The 27,331-nt window shown below is 43.6% G+C and overlaps 1 protein-coding gene across 1 annotated transcript; it reads left to right on the top strand.

The window, feature by feature from the left end:
- Positions 1-385: 385 nt before the first annotated feature.
- NKX2-6 (NK2 homeobox 6) lies at positions 386-4,002 on the top strand. Its single transcript, XM_072150208.1, has 2 exons — positions 386-590; positions 3,476-4,002. The coding sequence occupies exons 1-2, from the start codon at positions 386-388 to the stop codon at positions 4,000-4,002; spliced, it is 732 nt and encodes a 243-aa protein (XP_072006309.1).
- Positions 4,003-27,331: the final 23,329 nt, after the last annotated feature.

Raw genomic sequence — 27,331 nt, 5'->3', positions numbered from 1 at the left:
CCCCCTGTCATGCTTGTGTCTCCCCCTCCTGTCTACAAGTGGTCTTCTGTACACATCTCAGGTCAGAGCTTCTTTGTACTGGTGTAGACAATGGCCACCTCTCTTCCAGCAAGGTAGGTGAAGGTGTGGAGCTCTTCATGTGCTGGACTCAGAGGTGGTGGATGTGTGAAGTGCTGAGGTGTGTGCAATGGAGGTGGAGGGGGGATTGTGCTAGAGGTGGGACATCAGCCAATGGCTATACACAAGGTCTAAGCTGGAGGCTGAATGTACAGAAGACACCAGGACAGGGCCACAGCCTCCCAGGTGTGCAGGGGCAGGAACCAGCAGCCACCCATGGTCGGATCTCTATAGCCAGGGGACACACTCACCTCTGCACCCCAGCACCATGCTCCCCTGCCCTGCCACCTCCACTCCCTTCTCAGTCAAAGACATCCTGAAGCTGGATCATTCTCAGCATCCTGGAGACCAAGAGGAGGCAACTTCAATGAGGAGCCCAGCAGCCCCAGCACCACATGGCACAGGAGGAGACAGTGACGACCTAGGGCTCCCCTGTGACTCCCCAATGAGAGAGGATGAGACTCAGGAGCAGAGTGAGTCATATAGGTTGTATACATCTTGGAGAATTAGATCAAAACTATAGGCTCATGTAGTAGGGCCGAGCTTGTCATTAGTGGGAATTGTAACCGTGTCATACAAATTAATATAAATTCAACTCTGCTACATCTATCTATATGGGTAAACTTTCCACACGACTACATCTGTAAGAATAAACCCTGCTATATCTGTACAGATAATTCCCTACTATATCTGTATATAGACAACACCACTTCACCCCATATATACATCTATCTATTGTCTATCTATCTACATATTTGCTACAATTGCTCTGATACATCTGTCAAATACAATTTATCTATATATAATTCCCTGCCCTATCTGTATATGAACATACAGTATATATTCAACAACAACACACACACACACACACACACACACACACACACACACACACACACACACACACACACATATATATATATATATATGTACAGAATAGGTTCTGTAGGTTTGTTTTTAAGTTTAATTTGTATGTAAGTTGGAACTGTATATTTTATAATTGTAAATCCAGACAATTTTTGGGGGGATTTTAAAAATGTTGGATTGTCATAAGAACCAGCATTAACAATAAATCTTAATTACAAGCACCTTCAATAACTGTTATAGATGTTTATTGTAACCTGGGGCTAAAGTACAGTAAGTTACCAACATCCAGAGGTCCGTTTGTAACTAGGGGTCGTCTGTAAGTCGGGTGTTGTTAAGTAGGGGACTATTATACACACAATTTCAGCCCTGCTACATCTGTTACAAATACAATTGTATCCCGACTATAACATTTATAATATATATCTATTATATATAGGCACAGTTACAATACGATTTCCCCTTTGCTATATATGACCATACAGATTCAATTTCAGCCCGATTACATTACTGTATCTGTATGTATATATATATATATATATATATATATATATATATATATATACATCCATGCTACATCTAGATGCATACACCACACATATCATTCACATATCAGAGCTGCACCCCGATTACTAGGGTTCACTATCCACATTATCTAGATTTAGACTTAACAATTCTTGTCTATTCAACACATTTAGTTTTTTATTATTAAATTTTATGGGGGAAAAAAAACATTCATTAATATTGAAAGTGAAATAGATCAACTTGCGATGTATTTATGGAAGCATGCGGCTTTAAGTAATGGTCATATGGTGTATGTATAATTATACTATATACATTGTACATTGTAAACTTCATATTATATTACACAATATCACATTATGCAATTTAATTAAACAAAAAAAAAACAATGCATTGCAATTCTATAATATAAATTATACGGCGAGGTATAATACAGTTACACCCGGGCATAAGGTGCTATAGTTTTAAGGTAAAAAAATATATAATGCAAACTATTTATATACACAGAACACATTATACAGATTGCAATAAATTCTCTAGAAATATAATTTACAATATTTTACATTATATATAAGACAATTTATTGACCCTAAAAACTAAAGATAACTATAGAGCAGAAGATTCTATAATATAACATATGATCTAATATGAATATATCTATATAGAGAGAGATAAATATACAATTATATAAGATCATATTTTATATTATAGCATCTTCTGCTCTATATTATTGAGTAATTTCAGTAATTTTAATATACAATTAATAATATTTAGTAATCTTTAGTGATTATAAATATATATATAATTTTTATTGTTATATTATATATGTATATTTATACAGCATGTATGTTTTTATATATATGTATATATATATATATATATATATATATATATATATATATATATATATAAACACAACTGAATATCACTCGATATTATTAATAATATATGAAGTGAAATAAGAGATGACTATGAATAAAGTACTATAACATATAGTAAAATGTAATAAAATTAAGCTTAATATTTAACATAAAATCATCTAAAATATAAGATTGTGAATGTATCGAAATAACAAAAAAACGCTACATTTAATAACATTTAATTTGTTATTAGGTACAAGCTAAACTAATACAAATAAATTAGCTTGAGATACAATATAACATGAGATAATATATGCTGTAAAGTCAAATATTATGTAATGGAATTTTATTCATGCCAAAGGGAAACTATATTGTCATATTTAGCTCCAAAAGTTAAATATACACTACACCACATAAATACTATTAAACTATTAAATATTACTATTAATAAAACTATTACAGAAATGAAATAATGCACACAGGAATGATAACACAACACAGCATAATAAAGGAGAATATATGATACATCCTAAAATATGGTGCATGCAATGTACAAGACATGGTCATATTTCTCATTACTATGAGACAATCTAACATTTATATACATATTATATAGTGTATATATATATTATAGTAATAGAGTAACTACATATCTAGTGAAAACATGTAAAAGCTTAATAAATGCAATATTCAATGTAATACAACTATAGCATATGGTAACACTACATATTATAATAATAATAATAATAATAATAATAATATATGATATAAATACAATGCATAACATATTATGCGTGTTATAATAATTATATATATATATATATTTTGGGCAGTATGCTATAGTTTATATAATTAATATTGTTCAATATAAATTTCCATAGTTATCAGCATTCATTATAAACTGACCTATGATGTTTCCTATCTTATATTATATATTATGTTATGCACCTGCAGATGAATGAGGTTGTGCAGTATGCTGGGCCGGTATACACACAGTGGATAAGACTGGCAGCACATCCTGGGACTTGTAGTTCCACATTACTTTGTATGCAATACGGTAGATATATTATGGTGATACAGAAGATAAGCAATGATACATTTTTCTCCTCCAGGTACTGGGAGTTTGGCCCCCAGAAGAGAAGACCACCCAGAGAGGCCCCCGCAGAACCAGAGGAGGAGACCCCGTGTGCTATTCTCCCAGGTGCAGGTGTATGAGCTGGAGAGGAGGTTCAAGCAGCAGAAATATCTGTCTGCCCCGGAGAGGGAGCAGCTGGCATCAGTCCTGAAACTTACCTCTACCCAGGTGAAGATCTGGTTCCAGAACAGGAGGTACAAGTGTAAGAGGCAGAAGCAGGACCGCTCCCTGGAGCTGGCAGGGCACCCCCCTCCACCACGCAGGGTGGCAGTGCCAGTACTGGTCAGGGATGGCAAACCCTGCCTGGGAGGTGCCCAGACTTTCCATTCCAGTTACAGTGCCAGCTCCTATCCATACCCAGTCTGCTTTGGTGGATACACTGGCAGCACCTATTTCTCAGGATCAGCCACAGGGGGCAGTCCAGCAGTGCAAATGGTGAACATGAACATGGCAGTAGCCCCTGCCCAGCAGGGACATCTACAGCCTGGTATCAGGGCCTGGTGACTGCTCATACACAGCATATGACTATAGGACTTCCAGAACTGAGGGCATACAGGAGATATAGGCTGTGCCCACCTACCCCACACTCAGGATACCCACATACCTCTACTGCTGGAGATGGATGTGTGACCTACCTCATATCAGACTGGAGGGATATCACTCTCTGCCAGGATTGTTCTGTAACATTTTTTAGAACGTTCAGTTTAATAAAAATGATGACAATGATTCTAGATGTGATATTAATGTGATGCTCTAGGAAATGTATTCCTAAAAACTGCAGTTCTGCAAAAACTGTCTTCAGATCTGTCTGGCTAATATCTATCAATTATCTATTGGTTATCATCAATATATTGATTAATAGATTTTTTTTTTCGAATGTCCATGTAATATTTTATCTGTTATTTATCCGTCATAATCTATTTTGAATCTATTATTAATATTCTATTATGTGTGTTTTACTTTTCTTTCTATTCTTGTATCTAAAAATATCTATCCATCATATTATTTGTCTATATATTTCTCATTTATATGCTGTTTTTATGTATTAATCATATTAATTACTTATTCTATCATTCATCTATCTCTTATGTTCTTATCTGTGATATAATATTGTGCGTCTATCTACCTCCTATCTAACTATCATCACTATCATCACTATATTATGTTTTACTTGTTGAACATATAGGGGGTCATTTATCTTATTTTCCCCTTCTCTGCGCTCTTTTTGTGCCTGTTGTGAGTTTTTTTTTGCACCTCATTTGTCTTTGTCGTTTTGGCTCTTTGTCAAATGCAGGTTTTTTTGCTCCTTATTTTTTATTTATTTATTTTTGACACACATTTTTTTTAAAAAAAGGCACAATTTGTTGCGCAAATCATACCATTGCCTTCCCTAAACATGGTCAGGACTGGCGTGTTATTGCCCAATTATTTGCGCCCATATAGGCACAATAGTATAATAAATTGAGGTGCAAAAACACCAATGGAAAGGAAAAGGTAAATGACCCCCATAATCTATTTTTTAGCTTTAGTAAGTTATTATATATCTTTCTATTTTTCTATACACCACACATTTCTATCTCTCTAATAATTGTAGTATCTATGTGTCTATTGTAATATAACATGCTATGAAATGAAATATAGCAGAAATACATAAAGCAATAATTATAATTTTTGTATTTCTATAAATATAGATATTTTTCATAACACTTTCTCTAATAGACCTTTCTGCCTACATGCGATTTTATGGTAGTTTGCCATGTACCGCATGAGGGAGGCCAGGAACATAGAGGGGTGGCTTAAAGGGGGAGATGGGCTTAACTCCTGGACGTATAAGCCCAGACATAGGTTTGTACAAGAGATGATCCTATGAAGGCTTCTAGGAAATACTATAATACATTAACCCCTTAAGGACCAGGCCCTTTTTCGTTTTTGCGTTTTTATTTTTCACTCCCCACCTTCAAAAATCTATAACTTTTTTATTTTTCCATGTACAGAGCTGTGTGATGGCTTATTTTCTGCGTAACAAATTGCACTTCGTAGTGATGGTATTAAATATTCCATGCCGTGTACTGGGAAGCGGGAAAAAAATTCTAAATGCAGTGAAAATGATGAAAAAACACATTTGCGCCATTTCTTGTGGGCTTTGTTTTTACAGCTTACACTGTGCGCCCCAAATGACAGGTCTATTTCATTCATTAGGTCAATACGATCACGGGGATACCACATTTGTATAGGTTTTATAATGTTTTCATACATTTACAAAAATTAAAACCTCCTGTACAGAAAAAAAATTCTTCATTTTACCGTGTTCTTGCGCTAATAACTTTTTCATACTTCGGTGTATGGAGCTGTGAGTGGTGTCATTTTTTGCGACTTCTGATGACGTTTTCAATGCTTCTATTTTTAGGACTGTGCGACCTTTTGATCACTTTTTATAGAATTTTTTCTATTTTTCAAAATGGCAAAAAAATGCCATTTGCGACTTCGGGCGCTATTTTCCGCTACGGGGTTAAACGCAGTGAAAAACGGTTATTATATTTTGATAGATCGGGCATTTTCGGACGCGGCGATACCTAATGTGTTTATGATTTTTACGGTTTATTTATATTTATATCAGTTCTAGGGAAAGGGGGGTGATTTGAATTTTTATGTTTTTTTAATATAATTTTTTTTTTTTTACTTTTTTTTATTTATTTTTTTCACTATTTTTCAGACTCCCTAGGGTACTTTAACCCTAGGTTGTCTGATTGATCCTACCATATACTGCCATACTACAGTATGGCAGTATATGGGGATTTTGCACACCATCTATTACAATGTGCAGATCGCACATTGTAATAGATGGCCTAAAACATGATAGCCTCGGATCATTGTGTGATCCGAGGCTGTCATGGCAACGGATCGCCGCTCCCCGGTGACGTCACGGGGAGTGACGATCGGAGCCAAGATGGCGGCGCCCACGCGCCGCTGGCTCTTTAATGCCGCCGGCAGCTTTGCCGGCGGCGATCAAAGGGTTAACACCCGCGATCGGTGCAAGCACCGATCGCGGGTGTTAGCGACGGGCATTTGCTTCATTATGAAGCAAATGCCCGGTGAGTATGAAGAGGGCTCAGCCCGTGAGCCCTCTTCATACTCCCCCATGCGCAGTAAGACGTAAGGGTACGTCTTATTGCGCTATGGGGTTAAAATTACTGTATTTCAAGTAACAGATGGAATCAGCTTCAGTAAGTTAGAGACAGACAGTCACATACAGCAAGATTTTACTATAATATACTTGGAGGAATTGTCATTGTTATTTGCGTTTTTTTTGTTTTTGTTTTATTTTTTGGGTACAATGTGGCACATTTACTAAGGGCTTTGCACCAGTTTTCTGTCAGACTTTGCACGTTCTTTTTAGTGCAAACTGCTTGTACAGGTATATAAGAAGTGTCCGTGACGCATCTGTGTTGCACATGACCGTTCTGTGGTGCGGCTGCACTAGGCATCATGCTAGAAAAATTAGGGGCCGTTATGGGGCTCAGTCGGACCGTGCTCCAGATTTCACATGCAAAGTCCAACAGGACTGTGTTCCACGTCTCATGAACAGGCGCACTAAAAAAAAAAGTTGGTGCACTATGTGGGAGGAGTGCAGGGAGCTTAAGATTCCTGAAGTACGTGCCCCAGAAATCCTGAATCTGGTGCCCCCTGCACTCTACACAGGTAACTGCACATAGTACACACTGCACTGTTCTTAGTAAATGTGCCTCATTGTGTTCTTTGCAGGTTTCTATGCGACTATTGGTGGAGTTTGTTGCACTTCACGGTGCTTTGATTTTCTTTGTTTAATTTATGGTGTTTTTGTAATTCTTATGGTGCATAAAATTTAACATGTGCGACTTCTGATAAACATAAAAACACCCCAGCCCTAGACAGACCTTTTTGGCTTGGAAGCGAAGCACAGAGCAATTTTCAGTAAGTAGTCGTCGCCAAACGACATGACACAACTGAAACACAGCACAAGCCAATCAACTCTATCATAAAAAAAGGAAAGGCATATCTCATATGCAAAAGAAACACACAGGATAGGAGGATGTATGGTTAACCCTGGCAACGGTAACTAGATATGGTGATAACATTACTGCCCCTGATGTATCCGGTGGGCGTCCTGTCTGGTGTAGAAATGTGCTATAATCAGTGCCAGGAATGGGTGCAGGCTATAGCTAATGCGCAAGGGCAGGGCAGGAACACCCATTTTGCTGCTGGGAACCGCACCCTTCACATGATCCCGGCCCATTTATTGTGGAGGTGGCGTAAAGGAAAAAATAGTGGCAACTCTTGGTCGTAGACCCCCTCGAAGAACAAGAGAAGAATGACAATGGGGCACATTTATCATTAGTGCGCCTACTTTGTATGGAGGTGCCAGAATGGGGGGGGGGGGAGGTAGAGATGCAATTCCCGGTATATTTTAGAGCTTGTACACCAGATTTCAGGCATACAAGCCCTTATAATTGTGGTCCAATGTATTCCAGATGAGTAGATATGGAAGATCGATAGAGGTAAATAGATTGATACATGATAATATGGTATTAAAGTTAAGGAATGAGAGATAGATAATAGTTAATAAGTCAATAGATAGGTAGAACTAAGGGTCAAGCTCCATCCAGGCCCTACAAGCTCTATAGGAAAAGACTTTACCAGTTTGATGCGCTACGGGATGAGTGTGCTCCACCTCTGCTGGGGGTTGTGGTATCACTTGTATAAGATGGTGAGAGGAGTATAACTTATCATGTGATCACTCCCAGTGAGCGGCCCATTATCTCCATAATCTTCTCCTGATCACTAGTCCTGGGATAGGAAGTAATTGGCCTTTAACACAACAAAGGGATAAGCATTAGACAGAGCGGTCACTTTCCTACCTGTCCACTCACTGGCTGCACCCCGGACAGGTAGGAAGGTAAACAAAGCTCCAGACATGCTGGCTCCCTTCATCTCATCCATTCTTCCCTCATCATCCTCTTCCTCATCCACTCAGCCTGTGATCTCCTCCTCTAATGCACTGGGCCTCTTAACCCCTAGTGACTGGTGGCCATAGAGGTGACGAATGATAAAAAATGGAAGTCTTCTCCAATGGCCTGTAGATCATTTATCAATATCCACCACTGTTTTGGACAATATGAACGATACACAACTTTTTGGGTCAAGGTTGGGACCTTGTTATAGTTTTTGGACTGAGACACAGGAGCTTCAAGTAATGACCTAGGCAGTGGATTTCTATGCTATGGGGGCAGAGGTGAAGAAAAGCGACCATATAGGTGTATAGAGCTAGCCCTGATATGGAGTAAATCCAGTATAGATATGTGTGTGTGCCCCAAATCCTGCAAAGTCTCTAAAGAACCAAGATCCATGTGTCCTGACATCTGTACAGTGGAACAGTCTCCTGCAACTTCTATTCACTGTACAGTAATGGAGAGATGAAGGTCAATTGAAAACTTCCCATTGATATTAATACTGATCGGCAAACAGAAGATCTATAGACATATTCATCACATTTACTAGGATGTCTCCCATTGTATTTGTCCTTTCTTAGCCTTGATCTTGTTTGGTTACCCAGGTCGTCCTTTTCATGTTAGTGACGTACATGGTCAGCATTGAGTTACACAAGCCCCAAGCCATCTGTAGGACACCGGGCAATGACATATGTCAGTAATGGTTCATAATGGGGTTGTCCGAGCTGAACCCCCCACTATGTTATTCTACCTATGCACCATGTCCAGTGCAATAGAAGAAAGACTAATAACTCTTCAGTGCCCTTATAATATAATATCCCCTTGATAATATCCCCTTTACATTAAATAACTACGGAGTCATCATTAAACCATTCATTTAATACATTTACTACCTCTGCCGAAGCCAATGATCTAGAAAAGAACAAAAATCCTACTTGACCCTAAGAAAAGGTGATCATTTCTAGAACCCTGGATCAAGACTGTTATATAACGAACTAAGAACTAATGGGGCAGATGTATCTTTAGTCTTGCGTTTTGTTCCGCTTTCTTTTTTCCATTTTTTGAGCACTTCTGCTCCTTGATTTATCTTTGTGATAATTTCCTTAAGATAAATCACGCTCCTGTTTTTGCACAAATTTGGGCGAAATTTTTGGTGCAACTATTGCAAACTGTTGCTGGCACCTGATGGGGATTGGAGGGGGAAATCATGCACCAACATCTGCCAGCAGGTACAGATCAAAGATGAATTAGGCGCAAGGCAGGAAAATCAGTGCTCCACCATGTGTCAGGGAATGCATGAAAAAAGTTGCAAAACAAATGTGCAAATCCCCCCTAAATTACAAAAAATATGAATGATGGGTAGGACAGACGTCTTCTATTCTCAGGTCTGATGTGTCCTGGCAGATCCTCTTCTCCACAGATCACTTTCAGGGCCTCACAGCTCAAATATTTCTCTTCTGTACTGTAAAAGAGAACACAAACACTGCCCCCTATGTCCTGGGTATATATTTACCTGTATCCACTGTCCTGGAACCTCAGCTCTTCCCATCTTCATGGGCGTCTACCCCCTGATCATCAGTATACATAGAAACATAGGGGGTCATTTTGTACATTTTGTATGTAACACGGGGACTGCCAGCATAGCGGTTTGAGCGGTAGCCCGGGGCCCAAGCCTTCTAGGGGGCCCATGGTCACCCAAACCACCCACCAAATTTTATACTCAGAAGCACCTTCACCCATGAAATCCTCGTACATCTGTTTTTCTGTTCTCATAACAAATGAAGGTCCTCCAAAGGTCCTGAAACCATATATTGAAAGCATCCTCCATTCCCCAAGTGGCTTGATTCTAGTGCCATATGTAGGAAGTGACTCCAGACTTGTAAGGGCTATAATATTCATACAGCCCAGGGACCATGGTGGTCTTAATCCCCTCCTGTACACAACAAATTGATCTCTATTTGAAATCTTTTAGAATGGATTAAAAAAAAAACTAATAAAAAATCTTCATTAAAGGAAACCTACCACTTGAAGTGGTAGGTGTAAGATTCATATACCGAGCACCAGCTCAGGGTGAGCTGGTGCCGGTGCTTACTGTCATTAGTGTCATTATTCTTTACAGCCGAAGGAGCTTCGTCGCACCAAGCGCGCGTGACGTCACCGGCTCTGCTTCACTTCCTATGTAGACGCGCGCACGTTCGCGCGGCATGGTGCGCCTAAGCTCCTTCGGCTGTAAAGAATAAAAAGTGTTTAAACCGCGGTTTAGGACACTAATGACAGTAAGCACCAGCACCAGCTCACCCTGAGCTGGTGCTCGGTATATGCATCTTAGGGTATATTCACACGGGACATGGTCGCACACACGCCGAAAGATAGAGCATGCTCTATCTTTTTGCAGTGTGCGGCCCGGATCGTGCCGTGTCTGCGCCGTGCCGCTATTGCCGTCTATGGGGACGTACATGCGGCCGAATGTACGTCCCCGCAGACAGTGGTAGGTTTCCTTTAATTATTGAATCTACAATCAATGTGAAGTATCCAACCTGTGTAATCCATTTATTTGTGAGCTGAGAGTGAATTGTTCCTGTGGTCTCCTCCGTCAGATCCTTGTCTCATTACAAGTGAGAGAGAGAAATCATCTATCATTGTTGAGTTTGTATAATTTCCTCTGCTTGGCCGGCCACGTCTACTAAATACAGGTAATTAGCGGCGTCCCCCCGGGGCCGGGCACAGATCTGTGTCATGCTTTGCATTGTTTGCAGCTTGTAATGGATCGTCTTTCATAGGAACAAAGGTAAATAGCAAACATACTACATGGTCTGCAAGTCACAAGCAACAGGCCCAGATGATCCAGGCAGGCAGAGCTAATGCCCCAGGCCCCTCGTCCAGCAGTCATAGGGGGCATTTATTAATATTTATACAGCATTAATACGATGGTGCCGTACAATCGGTAAGGGGTTCACTTACATTACAAGGAGACAGGAACAAATGCAAGTACAGATACAAAAGTACAGTGATCAGGAGACAAGTAGGAGGACCCTGCCCCTGAGTCCTCACAATCTATATGGGAGGCTAGATGGAGACACAAGGTGAGGAAGCAAAGCAGTGGGGTTATAGCATGTTACAGGTGACTATGAACAGATGGGCTTAAAACAGGAGTACAAGATGAGATTTAGTCACAGTTCCCAGCTAGGTCGGTTCCAGGCTTCAGTAGGCCCCTGGGCGACAGAGCCTCAGTGGGCCCCTTTGCAGTGAACTCACGTGGAGGCATTAAAAATTCTGAAACTAAAAAAGAGTCCAGTTCCCTAAAATATTTCCTAGTTTATCATTCCAAAGAGCCCCCTCATGGTTATTTTATATAATGCCCCCTAACCACCATGTATTCCTTATGTACAGCTTTATTTGGGCCCCCCAGCAGCTCTGGGCCCCGGCACTTGCCCGTTTATGGCCAGTGCTGGCGCCGGCCCTGGTTCCCAGTGCAGAGATGGGAATTCTGCCTATTTCTCCCCATTGCTAGTTGGGGGGATGGCACAGGCTAAGTAGAGTTGTAATTCAGGCAGGACCTCGGGTATAACTGAGCCGGACACAAAATGTGCCAGGCAATTGCTTCCATGCTGCCAGAGATCTGTGAGGAGGCCGAAGATTCCTGATAGATCCAGCCGGTGCGGGTGGTGGGAGGGGTTTAGGTCATTCTCCGGCATATGATTCACCACCCCATGGGCTTTTCCAGAAATCCCAAACAACCATTATCAATACCAAATAAGGCCAGCCACGTTATAATCCCAAAGCAATACAACATTTCCAGGCTCTGCCAAAGTGGAATCATTTTGTGCCTTTAGACCAGGGTCATTTTAAGAACTGAATTCGGAAAAACAGAAGTGGAGTCGGTTATCAAACACATGTGGTGGGAGAATTGTTACATCAATGTGATGATCTTTGGGTTTTTATTAATTGTAATTAAATGTAATTAATTTTATTAATTGTAAACGCACAGCGCGTTTCGGGGTTGCCAAGTACCCCTCTCTCAACTGAACAAGAATGAAAGCAGGGGGCCGTGGGATGAATGCCCTGAGCACCATCTGGTAATACAAAGAGGCATTTTGATTGGAGTTGTGCCGATTCAATAGCACAACCAGATCTGGTGAGCCTCTTTCCACTTCTTTTTACATATATATATATATATATATATATATATATATATATATATATATAGGTTTTGTAGAGTGGGTGACCAGTGGATGGTCGCGATGCTGTTCAGAATTTAATGTATCGATAAAGCATTATATGCATAGCAACAGTTGTTCATTAAATGAGAGGCATTTATTTCACATAAAAACAGTAAGTTTAAGAATTCATCAGTATTGGACGATGCGTTTCGGGGTGGATTGACCCCTTCTTCAGGTCCACGAGGTTCTGTAAGTCGTAATAGTGTATTGTCAGATTTTGGAATTATACAGAAGTACAATTTATAATTTCATAAGAGATGGCATTATTGTCTATAGTAAAAAAATTATTTAAATACATAAAACAAAGTAAGAATAGTACATAGTTAAAAAGTATGATAATAGGTAGGAGCAATCGTTGTTATAAAACCAGTGTTTAGAGGTATAACAAAAGTTCGGATTCATTGTTACAACAAGGAGAGAAACATATCTATTGTTACAATTCATAAAACTCATAAGTGAGTGTACTGACCTTTCTGTGTGTCAGAAATCGAATGTGAAACTCTTTTTCTGGAAATAAGTACTGTTTTATGAACACCGGAAATAAAAGTGGGGTGTATTAATAAACAGATTGTATGATATCTAACCTTTAATGCGCTAAGCTGAGATCTGGGCCAGTTGTCAGTTATCGGGTTGGTCTGTTACCTGCGGTGCTGTGGGGATATCAGTGAAAACGGCATTGGGATGGCAGTGAGATCGGCATAAAGTTGCTTTTCTATTTGCTTTAGGTGATGGGTATAGCAGCGTACTCACATGGTTGTATGGTCCGGTTCGGTCAGCAGCAGCGAGTAAAGTGATCGCCGCTGCTGTTGGCCGGGGATTTAAATAGGGCTGGGGCGGAGTGAGCGCTTGCGCTCTGCGGGTGGATAGAGGGTGTGCTGTGCGCATGCGCAGCCATCTTTGTCGGAGGATTCGGAGACTTCAATGGAATGTAAACTGCGGGTATCTGGTATGTATGTGTGCTAACATTACGAGTTGGTAGCGTTATGTCTATATAGTAATAGGTGGCCAGGAGGTTAATCTTAAAGTAGAGAAGTTTGAATAGAGTGGAGTGAGTCCTTTGGTATAGGAGAAGGAGCAATATGATGCTGTACGGTAGGTATGAACCATGTGATGATGAAAAAAAGAGGTCATATAGATGATTGGGAGAATGGGGGTCTCTATGTGGTGAACTTAGTGGGGTCATTAGATTTTTTCAATGCTTTCATTGAGACCATAAGGGTTCATGGTGTTAAGCTTGTAGATCCAATAATTTTCTCTCTTAATGAGTTGCTGTAATCTGTTGGGATGGTATTTGGGGATCTGTTCTATTATGGTGGCTTTGGCTAGAGTAAGATCCTTGTCATGGTGTGTTTTAAAGTGCCTGGAGATACTGTGCAATTGATAGCCTGCTTTTGTTTTGCTCCGGTGTGCATTGATTCTTTCTCTGAAAGATTTAATAGTGCGACCCACATATTGTAATGAGCAGGGGCACTCTAAAAGATAGACTACATGGTCCGAAGAACAATTCACAAAAGTTTGGATTTTGAAGGATTCCATCGTGGTATTCGATGCGAATGTTTGGGTTCGATGTTGTAGGACATCGCACGTCAAACATCTGGGGTTATTGCATTTGTAGCATCCTGTTAGGGATGGAAACATGGTTGTTATTTGGGGATATTGGGTTCCTCCTTTCTTTATGGGACGTAACTTAGTTGGTGCTAGTAGTGTTTTGAGAGTAGGGGCTCTCTTGTACGTGAGTTTGGGTTTTTTTGGGATCATTTTTGCCAGATACGGGTCTTTCTGTAAGATAGACCAGTGTTTCTTCAGAACTGACTTTATGATGGTATGGTCAGATGAGTAGGTGGTAACAAAATTAAGATTCCAATGATTGTCTGGTAGAGGAGTTTTTTTGGATGGTGCGAGACATTCTTCTTGTGTGAGGGTGTTTGCTCGTTGGAATGCGTCCTCAATCATGGGGGGGGGGGGATAGCCCTTCTGCAAGAATCGTTCCTTTAATGTTCCAGACTGTTTCCTGAAGGTTTCATTCTTTGTGCAGTTTTTTCTTATCCAATATATATATACATATGTGTGTTCTACAGAACCTACTACTCTATGAGTGCTCCTTTCTCCCTGCCTTTTAGAGAATTTTAAGAACTAGGTGAGGCGTGCAACTGCCCGGGGCACCACTATGTCACTGCACGTCACAGCCTCCACTATCCTCTCTGAATATCGCTATGCTCAACTATATGTATCCTCAGGACTCCAATATTGTTGAGCCCGATAGCAGGAGAAGGGCTAGGAGAGATCTGGGTGATTGCGGGGCAGGAGGGTGAGATCTGGCTGATTGCGGGACAGGATGGTGAGATCTGGCTGATTGCAGGGCAGGAGGGTGAGGTCTGGCTGATTGCAGGGCAGGAGGGTGAGATCTGGCTGATTGCAGGGCAGGAGGGTGAGATCTGGCTGATTGCGGGGCAGGAGGGTAAGATCTGGCTGATTACGTGGCAGGAGGGTGAGATCTGGCTGATTGCAGGGCAGGAGGGTGAGATCTGGCTGATTGCGGGCAGGAGGGTGAGATCTGGCTGATTACATGGCAGGAGGGTGAGATCTGGCTAATTGCAGGGCAGTAGGGTGAGATCTGGCTGATTGCGGGCAGTAGGGTAAGATCTGGCTGATTGCGGGGCAGGAGGGTGAGATCTGGCTGATTGCAGGGCAGGAGGGTGAGATCTGGCTGATTGCGGGCAGGAGGGTGAGATCTGGCTGATTGCGGGGCAGGAGGGTAAGATCTGGCTGATTGCGGGGCAGGAGGGTGAGATCTGGCTGATTGCGGGACAGGAGGGTGAGATCTGGCTGATTGCAGGGCAGGAGGGTGAGATCTGGCTGATTGCGGGCAGGAGGGTGAGATCTGGCTGATTGCAGGGCAGGAGGGTGAGGTCTGGCTGATTGCAGGGCAGGAGGGTGAGATCTGGCTGATTGCAGGGCAGGAGGGTGAGATCTGGCTGATTGCAGGGCAGGAGGGTGAGATCTGGCTGATTGCAGGGCAGGAGAGTTAGACCTGGCTGATTTCGGGGCAGGAGGGTGAGATCTGGCTGATTGCGGGCCAGGAGGGTTAGATCTGGCTGATTTCGGGGCAGGAGGGTGAGATCTGGCTGATTTCGGGGCAGAAGGGTGAGATCTGGCTGATTGTGTGGCAGGAGGGTGAGATCTGGCTAATTGCAGGGCAGGAGGGTGAGATCTGGCTGATTACATGGCAGGAGGGTGAGATCTGGCTGATTACGTGGCAGGAGGGTGAGATCTGGCTGATTGCGTGGCGGGAGGGTGAGATCTGGCTGATTGCGGGACAGGAGGGTGAGATCTGGCTGATTGCAGGGCAGGAGGGTGAGATCTGGCTGATTGCAGGCAAGAGGGTGAGATCTGGCTGATTGCGGGGCAGAAGGGTAAGATCTGGCTGATTGCGGGGCAGGAGGGTGAGATCTGGCTGATTGCGGGACAGGAGGGTGAGATCTGGCTGATTGCAGGGCAGGAGGGTGAGGTCTGGCTGATTGCAGGGCAGGAGGGTGAGATCTGGCTGATTGCAGGGCAGGAGGGTGAGGTCTGGCTGATTGCAGGGCAGGAGGGTGAGATCTGGCTGATTGCAGGGCAGGAGGGTGAGATCTGGCTGATTGCAGGGCAGGAGGGTGAGGTCTGGCTGATTGCGGGGCAGGAGAGTTAGATCTGGCTGATTTCGGGGCAGGAGGGTGAGATCTGGCTGATTGCGGGCCAGGAGGGTGAGATCTGGCTGATTTCGGGGCAGGAGGGTGAGATCTGGCTGATTTCGGGGCAGAAGGGTGAGATCTGGCTGATTGTGTGGCAGGAGGGTGAGATCTGGCTAATTGCAGGGCAGGAGGGTGAGATCTGGCTGATTACATGGCAGGAGGGTGAGATCTGGCTGATTACGTGGCAGGAGGGTGAGATCTGGCTGATTACGTGGCAGGAGGGTGAGATCTGGCTGATTGCGGGCAGTAGGGTGAGATCTGGCTGATTGCTGGGCAGGAGTGTGAGATCTGGCTGATTGTGGGGCAGGAGGGTGAGATCTGGCTGATTGTGGGGCAGGAGGGTGAGATCTGGCTGATTGCGGGGCAGGAGGATGAGATCTGGCTGATTGTGGGGCAGGAGGGTTGGATCTGGCTGATTTCGGGGCAGGAGGGTGAGATCTGGCTGATTGTGTGGCAGGAAGGTGAGATCTGGCTGATTGCGGGGCAGGAGGGTGAGATTTGGCTGATTACGGGGCTGCTGATGTTTAGAAGTTACTTTCTTGCATGGAAGAACAGCAGACATGGGGTCAAGTGAAACCTTAAAGTGATTCCATTATGAAGGTGAGATGACGGGGAGCCAAGATGATGAGGGGAGAGGCCACAATATGAAGGAGAGATGAGGAGCTACAGTATGGAGTGGTATGAGTAGCATAATATGATGGGGACATGAGGGACCAGAAGGTGAAAGGGAAATGAGAGGCCACCATATGGGGGTCAGGAGATGATGGGGATGAGGGTAGAGACCACAATATGAAGTGGAGAAGAGGGGCCACAATATGAGGGAGAGATGAAAGGGCCACAATTTTTGTGGGAGATGGGGGAGCCACAATATAAAGGGGAGTTGAGGGAGCCATAATATGAGGGGGAGATGATGGGGCCACGTTATGAGGTGGAGATTAGGGGTCACAATATAAGGGGGAGGCAATGGAGCCACAATATGAGGGGGAGATGAGGGGCCACCATATAATGGGTAGATAGAGGGGGCCACAGTATGAGAAATGAGGGGCCATAATATGATGGGGAAGTAGAGGAAGATACAATGTGAGGGAGAGACGAGAGGGTCCAAATTATGAGGTGGATATGAGATGGATTACAATATGAAGGGTATATGAGGGACCACAATATGTGGGGGAGGGTGGCCACAAAATTAGGGGGAGATGAAAGAGGCCACGATATGAAGGGGGAGATGACAGGCCAAAATATGAGGGGGAGATGGAACATTATATGAGGAGGAGATGAGAGATTTCAAAATATGATCCCCTAAGGAAGCCCACAAGATGGGTGATACTCGTGGGGCTCCACTCCTCCCTTCGGTCGCTGGTACTCCATACATAGTAATATACAGGTTATTACTCTTAAGGGGACCTGCACTTAGATAAGTGGTAACACCATTCTAGGTATATTATATGCACTCTCCTTATTGGTTTATCATGGTTATTGTCCACTATACATGAATTGTTTTTTTTCACTCTTTGCCATGAATTGTCATTTATCTGTGCTCCCCCTTTATTTATAATGTTTTTCATGAATTATGCTATGATTTATTTATTAACAAGAAAGTGCCTTAATATATTGACTGTTTGGGAGTATACGTATGGTATATGAATTCAATAAAAATGTATCGTATCTACACATCCGCTTATGAGAGGGAGATGAAAGGCCACAATATGAGGGGGATATGTGGATCCTCAATATGAGGGGGAGATGATGGTGTCACAATATGAGGTGGAGATGAGGGGGCCACAATATAAAGGGGAGGTGAGGGAGCCACAATATGAGGGGAGATGAGGGGTCACAATATAATAGGGAGATAGACGAAGCCACAATGTGAGGGAGAGATGAGATGGATTACAATATGAGGGGGATATGAGGGACCACAATATGAGGGGATATGAGGGGCCATAATATGAGGAGGAGATGAGATGGACCACAATATGAGGAGGAGATGAGAGGTTTCACAATATGAGGGGGAGATGAGAGCCTGCAATATAAGGGGAATATGTGGGGTCACAATATGAGGTGGAGATGAGGGGCCACAATATGAGGGGAGGCGAGGGAGCCACAATATGAGGGGGAGATGAGGGGCCACTAAATTATCGGGGAGATAGAGGAGGACACAATTTGAGAGAGAAATGAGGGGCCACAATATGATGGAGAAATAGAGGAAGCCACAATGTGAGGGAGAGATAAGAGGGGCTACAATATGAGGTGGATAGGAGATGGATTACAATATGAGGGGGATATGAGGGACCACAGTATGAGGGACCAGACCACAGTATGAGGGACCACAGTATGAGGGGATATGAGGGGCCACAATATGAGGGGACATGAGGGGACACAATATGAGCGGAGATTAGAGGCCAAAATATGATGGGGGATGCAAGGTCACAATATGAGGGGAATATGTGGGGCCACAATATGAGTGTGAGATGTGAGGGACCACAATATGAGGAGGAGATGAGAGGTTTCACAATATGAGTGGGAGATGAGAGGTTGCAATATGAGGGGGAGATGTAGAGCCTCAACATTAGGAGGAGATGATGGGTTTCACAATATGAGAGGGAGATGAGAGGGACCACAATATAAGGTAGAGATGAGAAAACACATTGTGAGGGTGGTGAGGGACCACAATATAAGGTAGAGATGAGAAAACACAATGTGAGGGTGGTGAGGGGCCACAATATGAGGGGAAGATGGGAGAACACAATGTGAGGGTGGTGAGGGGCCACAATATGAGGGGAAGATGGGAGAACACAATGTGAGGGTGGTGAGGGGCCACAATATGAGGGGAAGATGGGAGAACATAATGTGAGGGTGGTGAGGGGCCACAATATGAGGGGAAGATGGGAGAACACAATGTGAGGGTGGTGAGGGACCACAATATAAGGTAGAGATGAGAAAACACAATGTGAGGGTGGTGAGGGGCCACAATATGAGGGGAAGATGGGAGAACACAATGTGAGGGTGGTGAGGGACCACAATATAAGGTAGAGATGAGAAAACACAATGTGAGGGTGGTGAGGGGCCACAATATGAGGGGAAGATGGGAGAACACAATGTGAGGGTGGTGAGGGGCCACAATATGAGGGGAAGATGGGAGAACACAATGTGAGGGTGGTGAGGGGCCACAATATGAGGCGAAGATGGGAGAACACAATGTGAGGGTGGTGAGGGCTCACAATATGAGGGGAAGATGGGAGAACACAATGTGAGGGTGGTGAGGGCTCACAATATGAGGGGAAGATGAGATGGGCTACAATACAAGAGTAAGTTTATGGGGCCACAATATTAGGGTGAGTTGATGGGGCCACAATATGAGAGGGAGATGGCGGAGGCACAGATTGATTTTAACAAGAGGTCCTACCATTTGCAGGACCCTAAGTCCATATTCACACAATGAAATTGAATTGTGTTTTAAAATGCATTTCAAGTGCAACTTTATTTTAACATGACGTAAACCATGTTGCTTAGCAAACACAAACATTTAGCCCGAAACACATCTGTGTTCACTGAGGAGATTCTCCAGATGCCCTTGAAATCCATTTTAAAACGCTATTCAATCGCCTCTTGTGAACATGGTCTTAGGCTGCATTCACACTATGGACCACATTTATCAAAAGTAGTGCAATATTCACTATGTGCAGTTTGTCTCCCTAATGTGCAGTGTGGGAGATTATTGAATACTGGCGCACGGTTTTCATTACTTTGGCGCACCCTGCACTGCTCGGGAAGTGTGCACCAACTTTTTATTGGCTGAGGTGTGTATTATGTAGTTCTACAGCAGTTGAGTGGTGTACCACAATATTCTGCAGCAGCTGAGGTGTGAATCATGATGTTCTGCAGAAGCTGAGGTGTGGATTACAAGGTTTTGCTGATGCTGAGGTGTTTTATGGTTTTCTGTAGCAGTTGAGGTGTGTTTATGGTGTTCTGCAGAAGCTGAGGTGTGTATTATAGAGTTCTACAGCAGCTCCAGAGGTGTGCTTTATGGTGTTCTGTAGTAGTTGAGGTCTGTATTATGCCGTTCTGTTGCAGCTGAGGTGTGTATTATGGTGTTTTTCTGCAGTTGAGGTGTGTATTATAGTATTTTGCAGAAGCTGAGGTTTGCATCATGGGGTTCTGTAGAGCTGAGGTGTGTATTATGGTGGTCTCCTACAGCTTAGGTGTGTATTATAGTATTTTGCAGAAGCGGTGGTTTACATTATGGGGTTCTGAAGCAGTTGAAGTGTGTACCATGATGTTCTGCAGCAGCTGAGGTGTGAATGATGATGTTTTGCTGCAGTTGAGGTGTGTATTATAGTATTTTGCAGAAGCTCAGGTGTGCATTATGGTGTTCTGTAGCAGCTGAGGTGTGTACCCTGATGTTCTGCAGCAGCTGAGGTGTGAATGATGATGTTCTGCAGCAGCTAAGGGGTATACTATGGTGTTCTGCAGCAGTTGAGGTGTATAGTAAAATATTTTGCAGAAGCTGAGGTGTGCATTATGGGGTTCTGAAGCAGTTGAGGTGTGTACCATGATGTTCTGCAGCAGCTGAGGTGTGAATGATGATGTTCTGCAGCAGCTAAGTGTATATTATAGTGTTCTGCAGCAGTTGATGTGTGCATTATCTCCAATACAACCTAAAGTGACCCTTGCAGCATATCCATCTATTTACAATGTATAAACCAGAACAGTATTGACATTTTACAATTGTTCAATAACAATTATGGTGGAATGATCTCAGCTTATTACTCCTAAAGCCATGTTCAACAAAAATGAGGCAAGTTTAAAAAAAAAAACTTTAGGCATGTTCAGGATCTGGACTGTAGGTGGTGCTAGTGTGCTGCCAGAATATGCATCATGGCCAGGAGCTAGGAGTACATGAGCCATCTACTGGTAGCTGCTGGTTACTGCATATCAGATTAGCAGCTCCATTCCAAATTAGTAATTCATAAAGTTCCAGGACAGTATTATATACTATACTGGCCTAATGTGTAATTCAAAGGATCATGGAATATACATGGGATCAGACGATCATGGGGTATGATATTGTACCCTCAGCAAATATCAGTGGGTAGTAAAGTTGGGCTGTTGGATTTCCGAAAGGAGATAAATGTGTGCCTGAGTATGGGATATCAGCAATGGAGCACTACTGAAAGTTTACAGCCACTTTCCAAAATAAACACATGCATGGAAGGTCTGCAATATACTGAGCAACCTCTGTAGAGAGGAAGGTCCTGCGCCCTCCCTAAATTCTGAACATAAACAGTATTTTAAAATAAATCATAAACTTCAACACAGAGATGTAAAATATAAAGATGCAATATCCATATTTACCACTAGCTGGTAATAGAGTGGGGCTGTCTTACTACAGCTGAGGATGCATGTACTGCACTCATTAGATTAGCCAGAATGACATGCAATTGTTAGTTGTTACTCAAAAATCCCTTATAAACGGTATAGTGGGCAAAACCCCATAATGTCCCCCCTTCAATGGCCCCCACGTATTACAAAGTCCCCTTCACGTTATAATGCCTCCTTTCTTTGGCCGCCATAATGTAATGCCTTCCTATAGTGGGTACCAACTAAGGGCATCTCCCTTATGTGGCCAACTAACATAATATGTGGAGGGAGAAATCTCAAGATTATGTTTAGTAGGGTGCTAACCTTTCATCATGAGATCAGATAACTGTCTACAACTACTGTGAAAACACTCTGGCGTCTGTGTCTGAAGACTCCACCCAAAGATGGCGTCTGAGCCTGTAGACTGCACCTAAAGATGGCGTCTGAGCCTGTAGACTGCACCTAAAGATGGCGTCTCAGTCTCAAGACTCCACCCAAAGATGGCCTCTGTGTCTGAAGACTGCACCCAAACATGGTGGCTGTGTCTGAAGACTGCACTCAAAGATGGCTTCTGTTTTTGGAGACTCCACATAAAGATGGTGTCTGAGCCTGTAGACTGCACCCAAAGATGGCGTCTGTGTCTGAAGACTCCACCCAAAGATGGCCTTTGTGTCTGAAGACTCCACCCAAAGAGGGTGTCTGTGTCTGAAGACTGCACCCAAAGATGGCCTTTGTGTCTGAAGACTTCACCCAAAGATGGCGTCTGCGTCTGAAGACTACTCCCAAAGATGGCGTCTGTGTCTGAAGACTCCACCCAAAGATGGCCTTTGTGTCTGAAGACTCCACCCAAAGATGGCGTCTGCGTCTGAAGACTACTCCCAAAGATGGCCTCTGTGTCTGAAGACTACTCCCAAAGATGGTGTCTGTGTCTGAAGACTGCACCCAAAGATGGCGTCTTTGTCTGAAGACTCCACCCAAAGATAACCTCTGTGTCCGAAGACTCCACCCAAAGATGGTGTCTGTGTCTGAAGACTGCACCCAAAGATGGCGTCTGTGTCTGAAGACTACTCCCAAAGATGGCGTCTGAGCCTGTAGACTCCACCCAAAGATGGCGTCTGTGTCTAAAGACTCCACCCAAAGATGGCCTCTGTGTCTGAAGACTACTCCCAAAGATGGCGTCTGTGTCTGAAGACTACTCCCAAAGATAGTGTCTGTGTCTGAAGACAGCACCCAAACATGGTGTCTGTTTCTGAAGACTACTCCCAAAGATAGTGTCTGTGTCTGAAGACAGCACCCAAACATGGTGTCTGTTTCTGAAGACTGCACCCAAAGATGGCGTCTGTTTCTGAAGACTCCACCCAAAGATAACCTCTGTGTCTGAAGACTCCACCCAAAGATGGCGTCTGTGTCTGAAGACTGCACCCAAAGATGGCGTCTGTGTCTGAAGACTACTCCCAAAGATGGCGTTTGAGCCTGTAGACTCCACCCAAAGATGGCGCCAGTGTCTAAAGACTCCACCCAAAGATGACGTCTGTGTCTGAAGTCTGCACCCAAAGATGGCGTCTGTGTCTGAAGACTACTCCCAAAGATAGTGTCTGTGTCTGAAGACAGCACCCAAACATGGTGTCTGTTTCTGAAGACTACTCCCAAAGATAGTGTCTGTGTCTGAAGACAGCACCCAAACATGGTGTCTGTTTCTGAAGACTGCACCCAAAGATGGCGTCTGTTTCTGAAGACTCCACCCAAAGATAACCTCTGTGTCTGAAGACTCCACCCAAAGATGGCATCTGTGTCTGAAGACTGCACCCAAAGATAGTGTCTGTGTCTGAAGACAGCACCCAAACATGGTGTCTGTTTCTGAAGACTGCACCCAAAGATGGCGTCTGTTTCTGAAGACTCCACCCAAAGATAACCTCTGTGTCTGAAGACTCCACCCAAAGATGGCGTCTGTGTCTGAAGACTGCACCCAAAGATGGCGTCTGTGTCTGAAGACTACTCCCAAAGATGGCGTCTGAGCCTGTAGACTCCACCCAAAGATGGCGTCTGTGTCTAAAGACTCCACCCAAAGATGGCGTCTGTGTCTGAAGACTACTCCCAAAGATAGTGTCTGTGTCTGAAGACAGCACCCAAACATGGTGTCTGTTTCTGAAGACTACTCCCAAAGATAGTGTCTGTGTCTGAAGACAGCACCCAAACATGGTGTCTGTTTCTGAAGACTGCACCCAAAGATGGCGTCTGTTTCTGAAGACTCCACCCAAAGATAACCTCTGTGTCTGAAGACTCCACCCAAAGATGGCGTCTGTGTCTGAAGACTGCACCCAAAGTTGGCGTCTGTGTCTGAAGACTACTCCCAAAGATGGCGTTTGAGCCTGTAGACTCCACCCAAAGATGGCGCCAGTGTCTAAAGACTCCACCCAAAGATGACGTCTGTGTCTGAAGTCTGCACCCAAAGATGGCGTCTGTGTCTGAAGACTACTCCCAAAGATAGTGTCTGTGTCTGAAGACAGCACCCAAACATGGTGTCTGTTTCTGAAGACTACTCCCAAAGATAGTGTCTGTGTCTGAAGACAGCACCCAAACATGGTGTCTGTTTCTGAAGACTGCACCCAAAGATGGCGTCTGTTTCTGAAGACTCCACCCAAAGATAACCTCTGTGTCTGAAGACTCCACCCAAAGATGGCATCTGTGTCTGAAGACTGCACCCAAAGATAGTGTCTGTGTCTGAAGACAGCACCCAAACATGGTGTCTGTTTCTGAAGACTGCACCCAAAGATGGCGTCTGTTTCTGAAGACTCCACCCAAAGATAACCTCTGTGTCTGAAGACTCCACCCAAAGATGGCGTCTGTGTCTGAAGACTGCACCCAAAGATGGCGTCTGTGTCTGAAGACTACTCCCAAAGATGGCGTTTGAGCCTGTAAACTCCACCCAAAAATGGCGCCAGTGTCTAAAGACTCCACCCAAAGATGGCGTCTGTGTCTAAAGACTGCACCCAAAGATGGCGTCTGTGTCTGAAGACTACTCCCAAAGATGGCGTCTGAGCCTGTAAACTCCACCCAAAGATGGCCTCTGTGTCTGAAGACTCCACCCAAAGATGGCCTCTGTGTCTGAAGACTCCACCCAAAGATGGCCTCTGTGTCTGAAGACTCCACCCAAAGATGGCGTCTGTGTCTGAAGACTACTCCCAAAGATGGCGTCTGTGTCTGAAGACTCCACCCAAAGATGGCGTCTGTGTCTGAAGACTACTCCCAAAGATAACCTCTGTGTCTGAAGACTACTCCCAAAGATGGCCTCTGTGTCTGAAGACTCCACCCAAAGATGGTGTCTGTGTCTGAAGACTCCACCCAAAGATGGCGTCTGTGTCTGAAGACTCCACCCAAAGATGGCGTCTGTGTCTGAAGAATACTCCCAAAGATAACCTCTGTGTCTGAAGACTCCACCCAAAGATGGCGTCTGTGTCTGAAGACTGCACCCAAAGATGGCTTCTGTGTCTGAAGACTACTCCCAAAGATGGCGTCTGTGTCTGAAGACTCCACTATAAGATGGAGTCTGTGTCTGAAGACTCCACTATAAGATGGCGTCTGTGTCTGAAGACTCCACTATAAGATGGCGTCTGTGTCTGAAGACTCCACTATAAGATGGCGTTCGTGACTGAAGACTCCACCCAAAGATGGTGCCGACATCTGAGATAAGACTGGAAAAAGAACACCTTAAAGTTTCCGTCATCTTAGATCTTCCAATCAAGGAGAGACACCGAACAAAGATGTCAACACCTTCTCTTGTTTCTATATGAATAAAGCAAAATTGCCTTTGCCTTTTTTGTCTAGTGTAATCCTTACAATGTATTTGATATAAATCAATTTGGACAGGAGCAACAACTGCTGGTAAGGATATCATCCACCTTAAAAAATAAGCCTCCCTTCCTGGAGCCCCCACTTACAATGACCTGCTTTCTTTAGCCCCCAATAACGAGGCCCCTTTCTGTAGCCCCCCTTTAACATTGCTCCTTCTCCCAGTGTGATCCCACCAATCCTTTTGCTGTGAAATAATACAAGACCCCATAATCCAGGACTGTCCTGCCAAATCCAGGAGGGTTGGGAGTTATTCACACCATATGGTGATCTCAGTGTCATATTGATGAGTATGAGATAAAACCTGGCGGCAGCCGCTCTCCACCTGATCCGGAGATTTTACTGCAATGTTGCGACTTGTGTTACTGCTACAATTATTTCTCTTAGGCCAAAGCAAAGAAACTTATACTAACAAATATGTGTTTAGGGAGAACAATGACACAATCTGCATCAGGATGCTCTGATATGGTTCTGGGATAGGATCCAAGGAGTACAGTGTCACTATCATCACGCTGTCCACCTTTTCCGACATCAGGCGTGGAGAGACGCAGGAAGAACGCCGAGCCGAATAATGGCCAAGGCAATAGTGAGGATTGTTAGACACAGGGGCACATGTATCATAAGTCCGGCTTTGTCTGTCTGTTTTTTGGGACTTTTCTTGGCTTTTCTGCTGGTCGGATTTATCTTAGCGGTTTTTCCTTATTGAAAAAATGGATAAAGGATTGGGGCTACTCAATGGATATCATTCCATCCAATAGGGGTCCTATTGAGAAAGGAGGGAGAACCCCTGAAACGCGTCTAGCTTGGTGAGTGAACTTGACTGCGACCAAATCTTATTGCATTTTGATACTGACACTCCACTGCGTCTTCACAGAAGACATATACGCACAGATACCAAAGAATAAGTGTGTTTTTTAAATCCTACCAAGGTTAAGACCTTGCACCATTTCTACAAAGAAAATTACTACACCTGGCCAGGTGAACTGTCGTAGGAGTGGAGCACGCCCTTGGAGAAGCGCTATCATTAAAAGGAACCAGCAGTTACGGAGCTCCGGATTATTAAACACACATCGGCTTCACGCCTGCGCATTTTCTGGCGCACGGCAAAGTCCGGCACTTAGTGGTTTTGAGTCCCTGCGCCTTATCTGACATAGTGAGTGCGTCCTATACAGATGTTTGCATGGGATCTATCACTAATTTGCGCCTAAAACGGCGCAAAAAAGGCGCAAAAATGCACCTCCTCTGAGCAGGTGCACTTCCAATAAACTTCACTTTTCATTACTAAAGATTTTTGCTTCCCAAATGAAAAAATATCTCTATGCAACATGGAAAATACTTCAGCTGAGTTTTAAAATGTAAAATTTCTCCAGTAACGACGTCATCATTGTCTATGGGATCATCTCTGGGAGTGATTACTGTCTTATTGTACAGATCTGAGAATATTATCAGACTCCATTTCATGTAAATTATAATAAAAAAGTTACATCTCTGTAACTTTTAGTCCCTGCAGTTACATCACAATGATAGGTTTTTTGTGCTGAGATGAAGCACTGAACGTTCTGTCACGTTTTCTCAGTCTCCTTTTATTATTGCTCACAAATGAGATCTAACAATAGGAGACAAATTTGCCGCAAATTTAGGCGCAAACGAATCGGACATGAGACAATTCCAAAACGCATTTACTAAGGCA

This window comes from Engystomops pustulosus, chromosome 4, assembly GCF_040894005.1.
Source record: "Engystomops pustulosus chromosome 4, aEngPut4.maternal, whole genome shotgun sequence".
Classification (NCBI taxonomy): domain Eukaryota; kingdom Metazoa; phylum Chordata; class Amphibia; order Anura; family Leptodactylidae; genus Engystomops; species Engystomops pustulosus.
Note: the sequence above shows the minus strand (reverse complement) of the source record. Positions and strands in the feature narration are given on the sequence as shown.

Coding starts and splice junctions, on each gene's coding strand:
- NKX2-6 (XM_072150208.1), top strand. CDS start 386: ATGCTCCCCTGCCCTGCCACCTCCACTCCCTTCTCAGTCAAAGACATC. Junction 591..3,475: donor GGATGAGACTCAGGAGCAGA/GTGAGTCATATA, acceptor TTTCTCCTCCAG/GTACTGGGAGTTTGGCCCCC.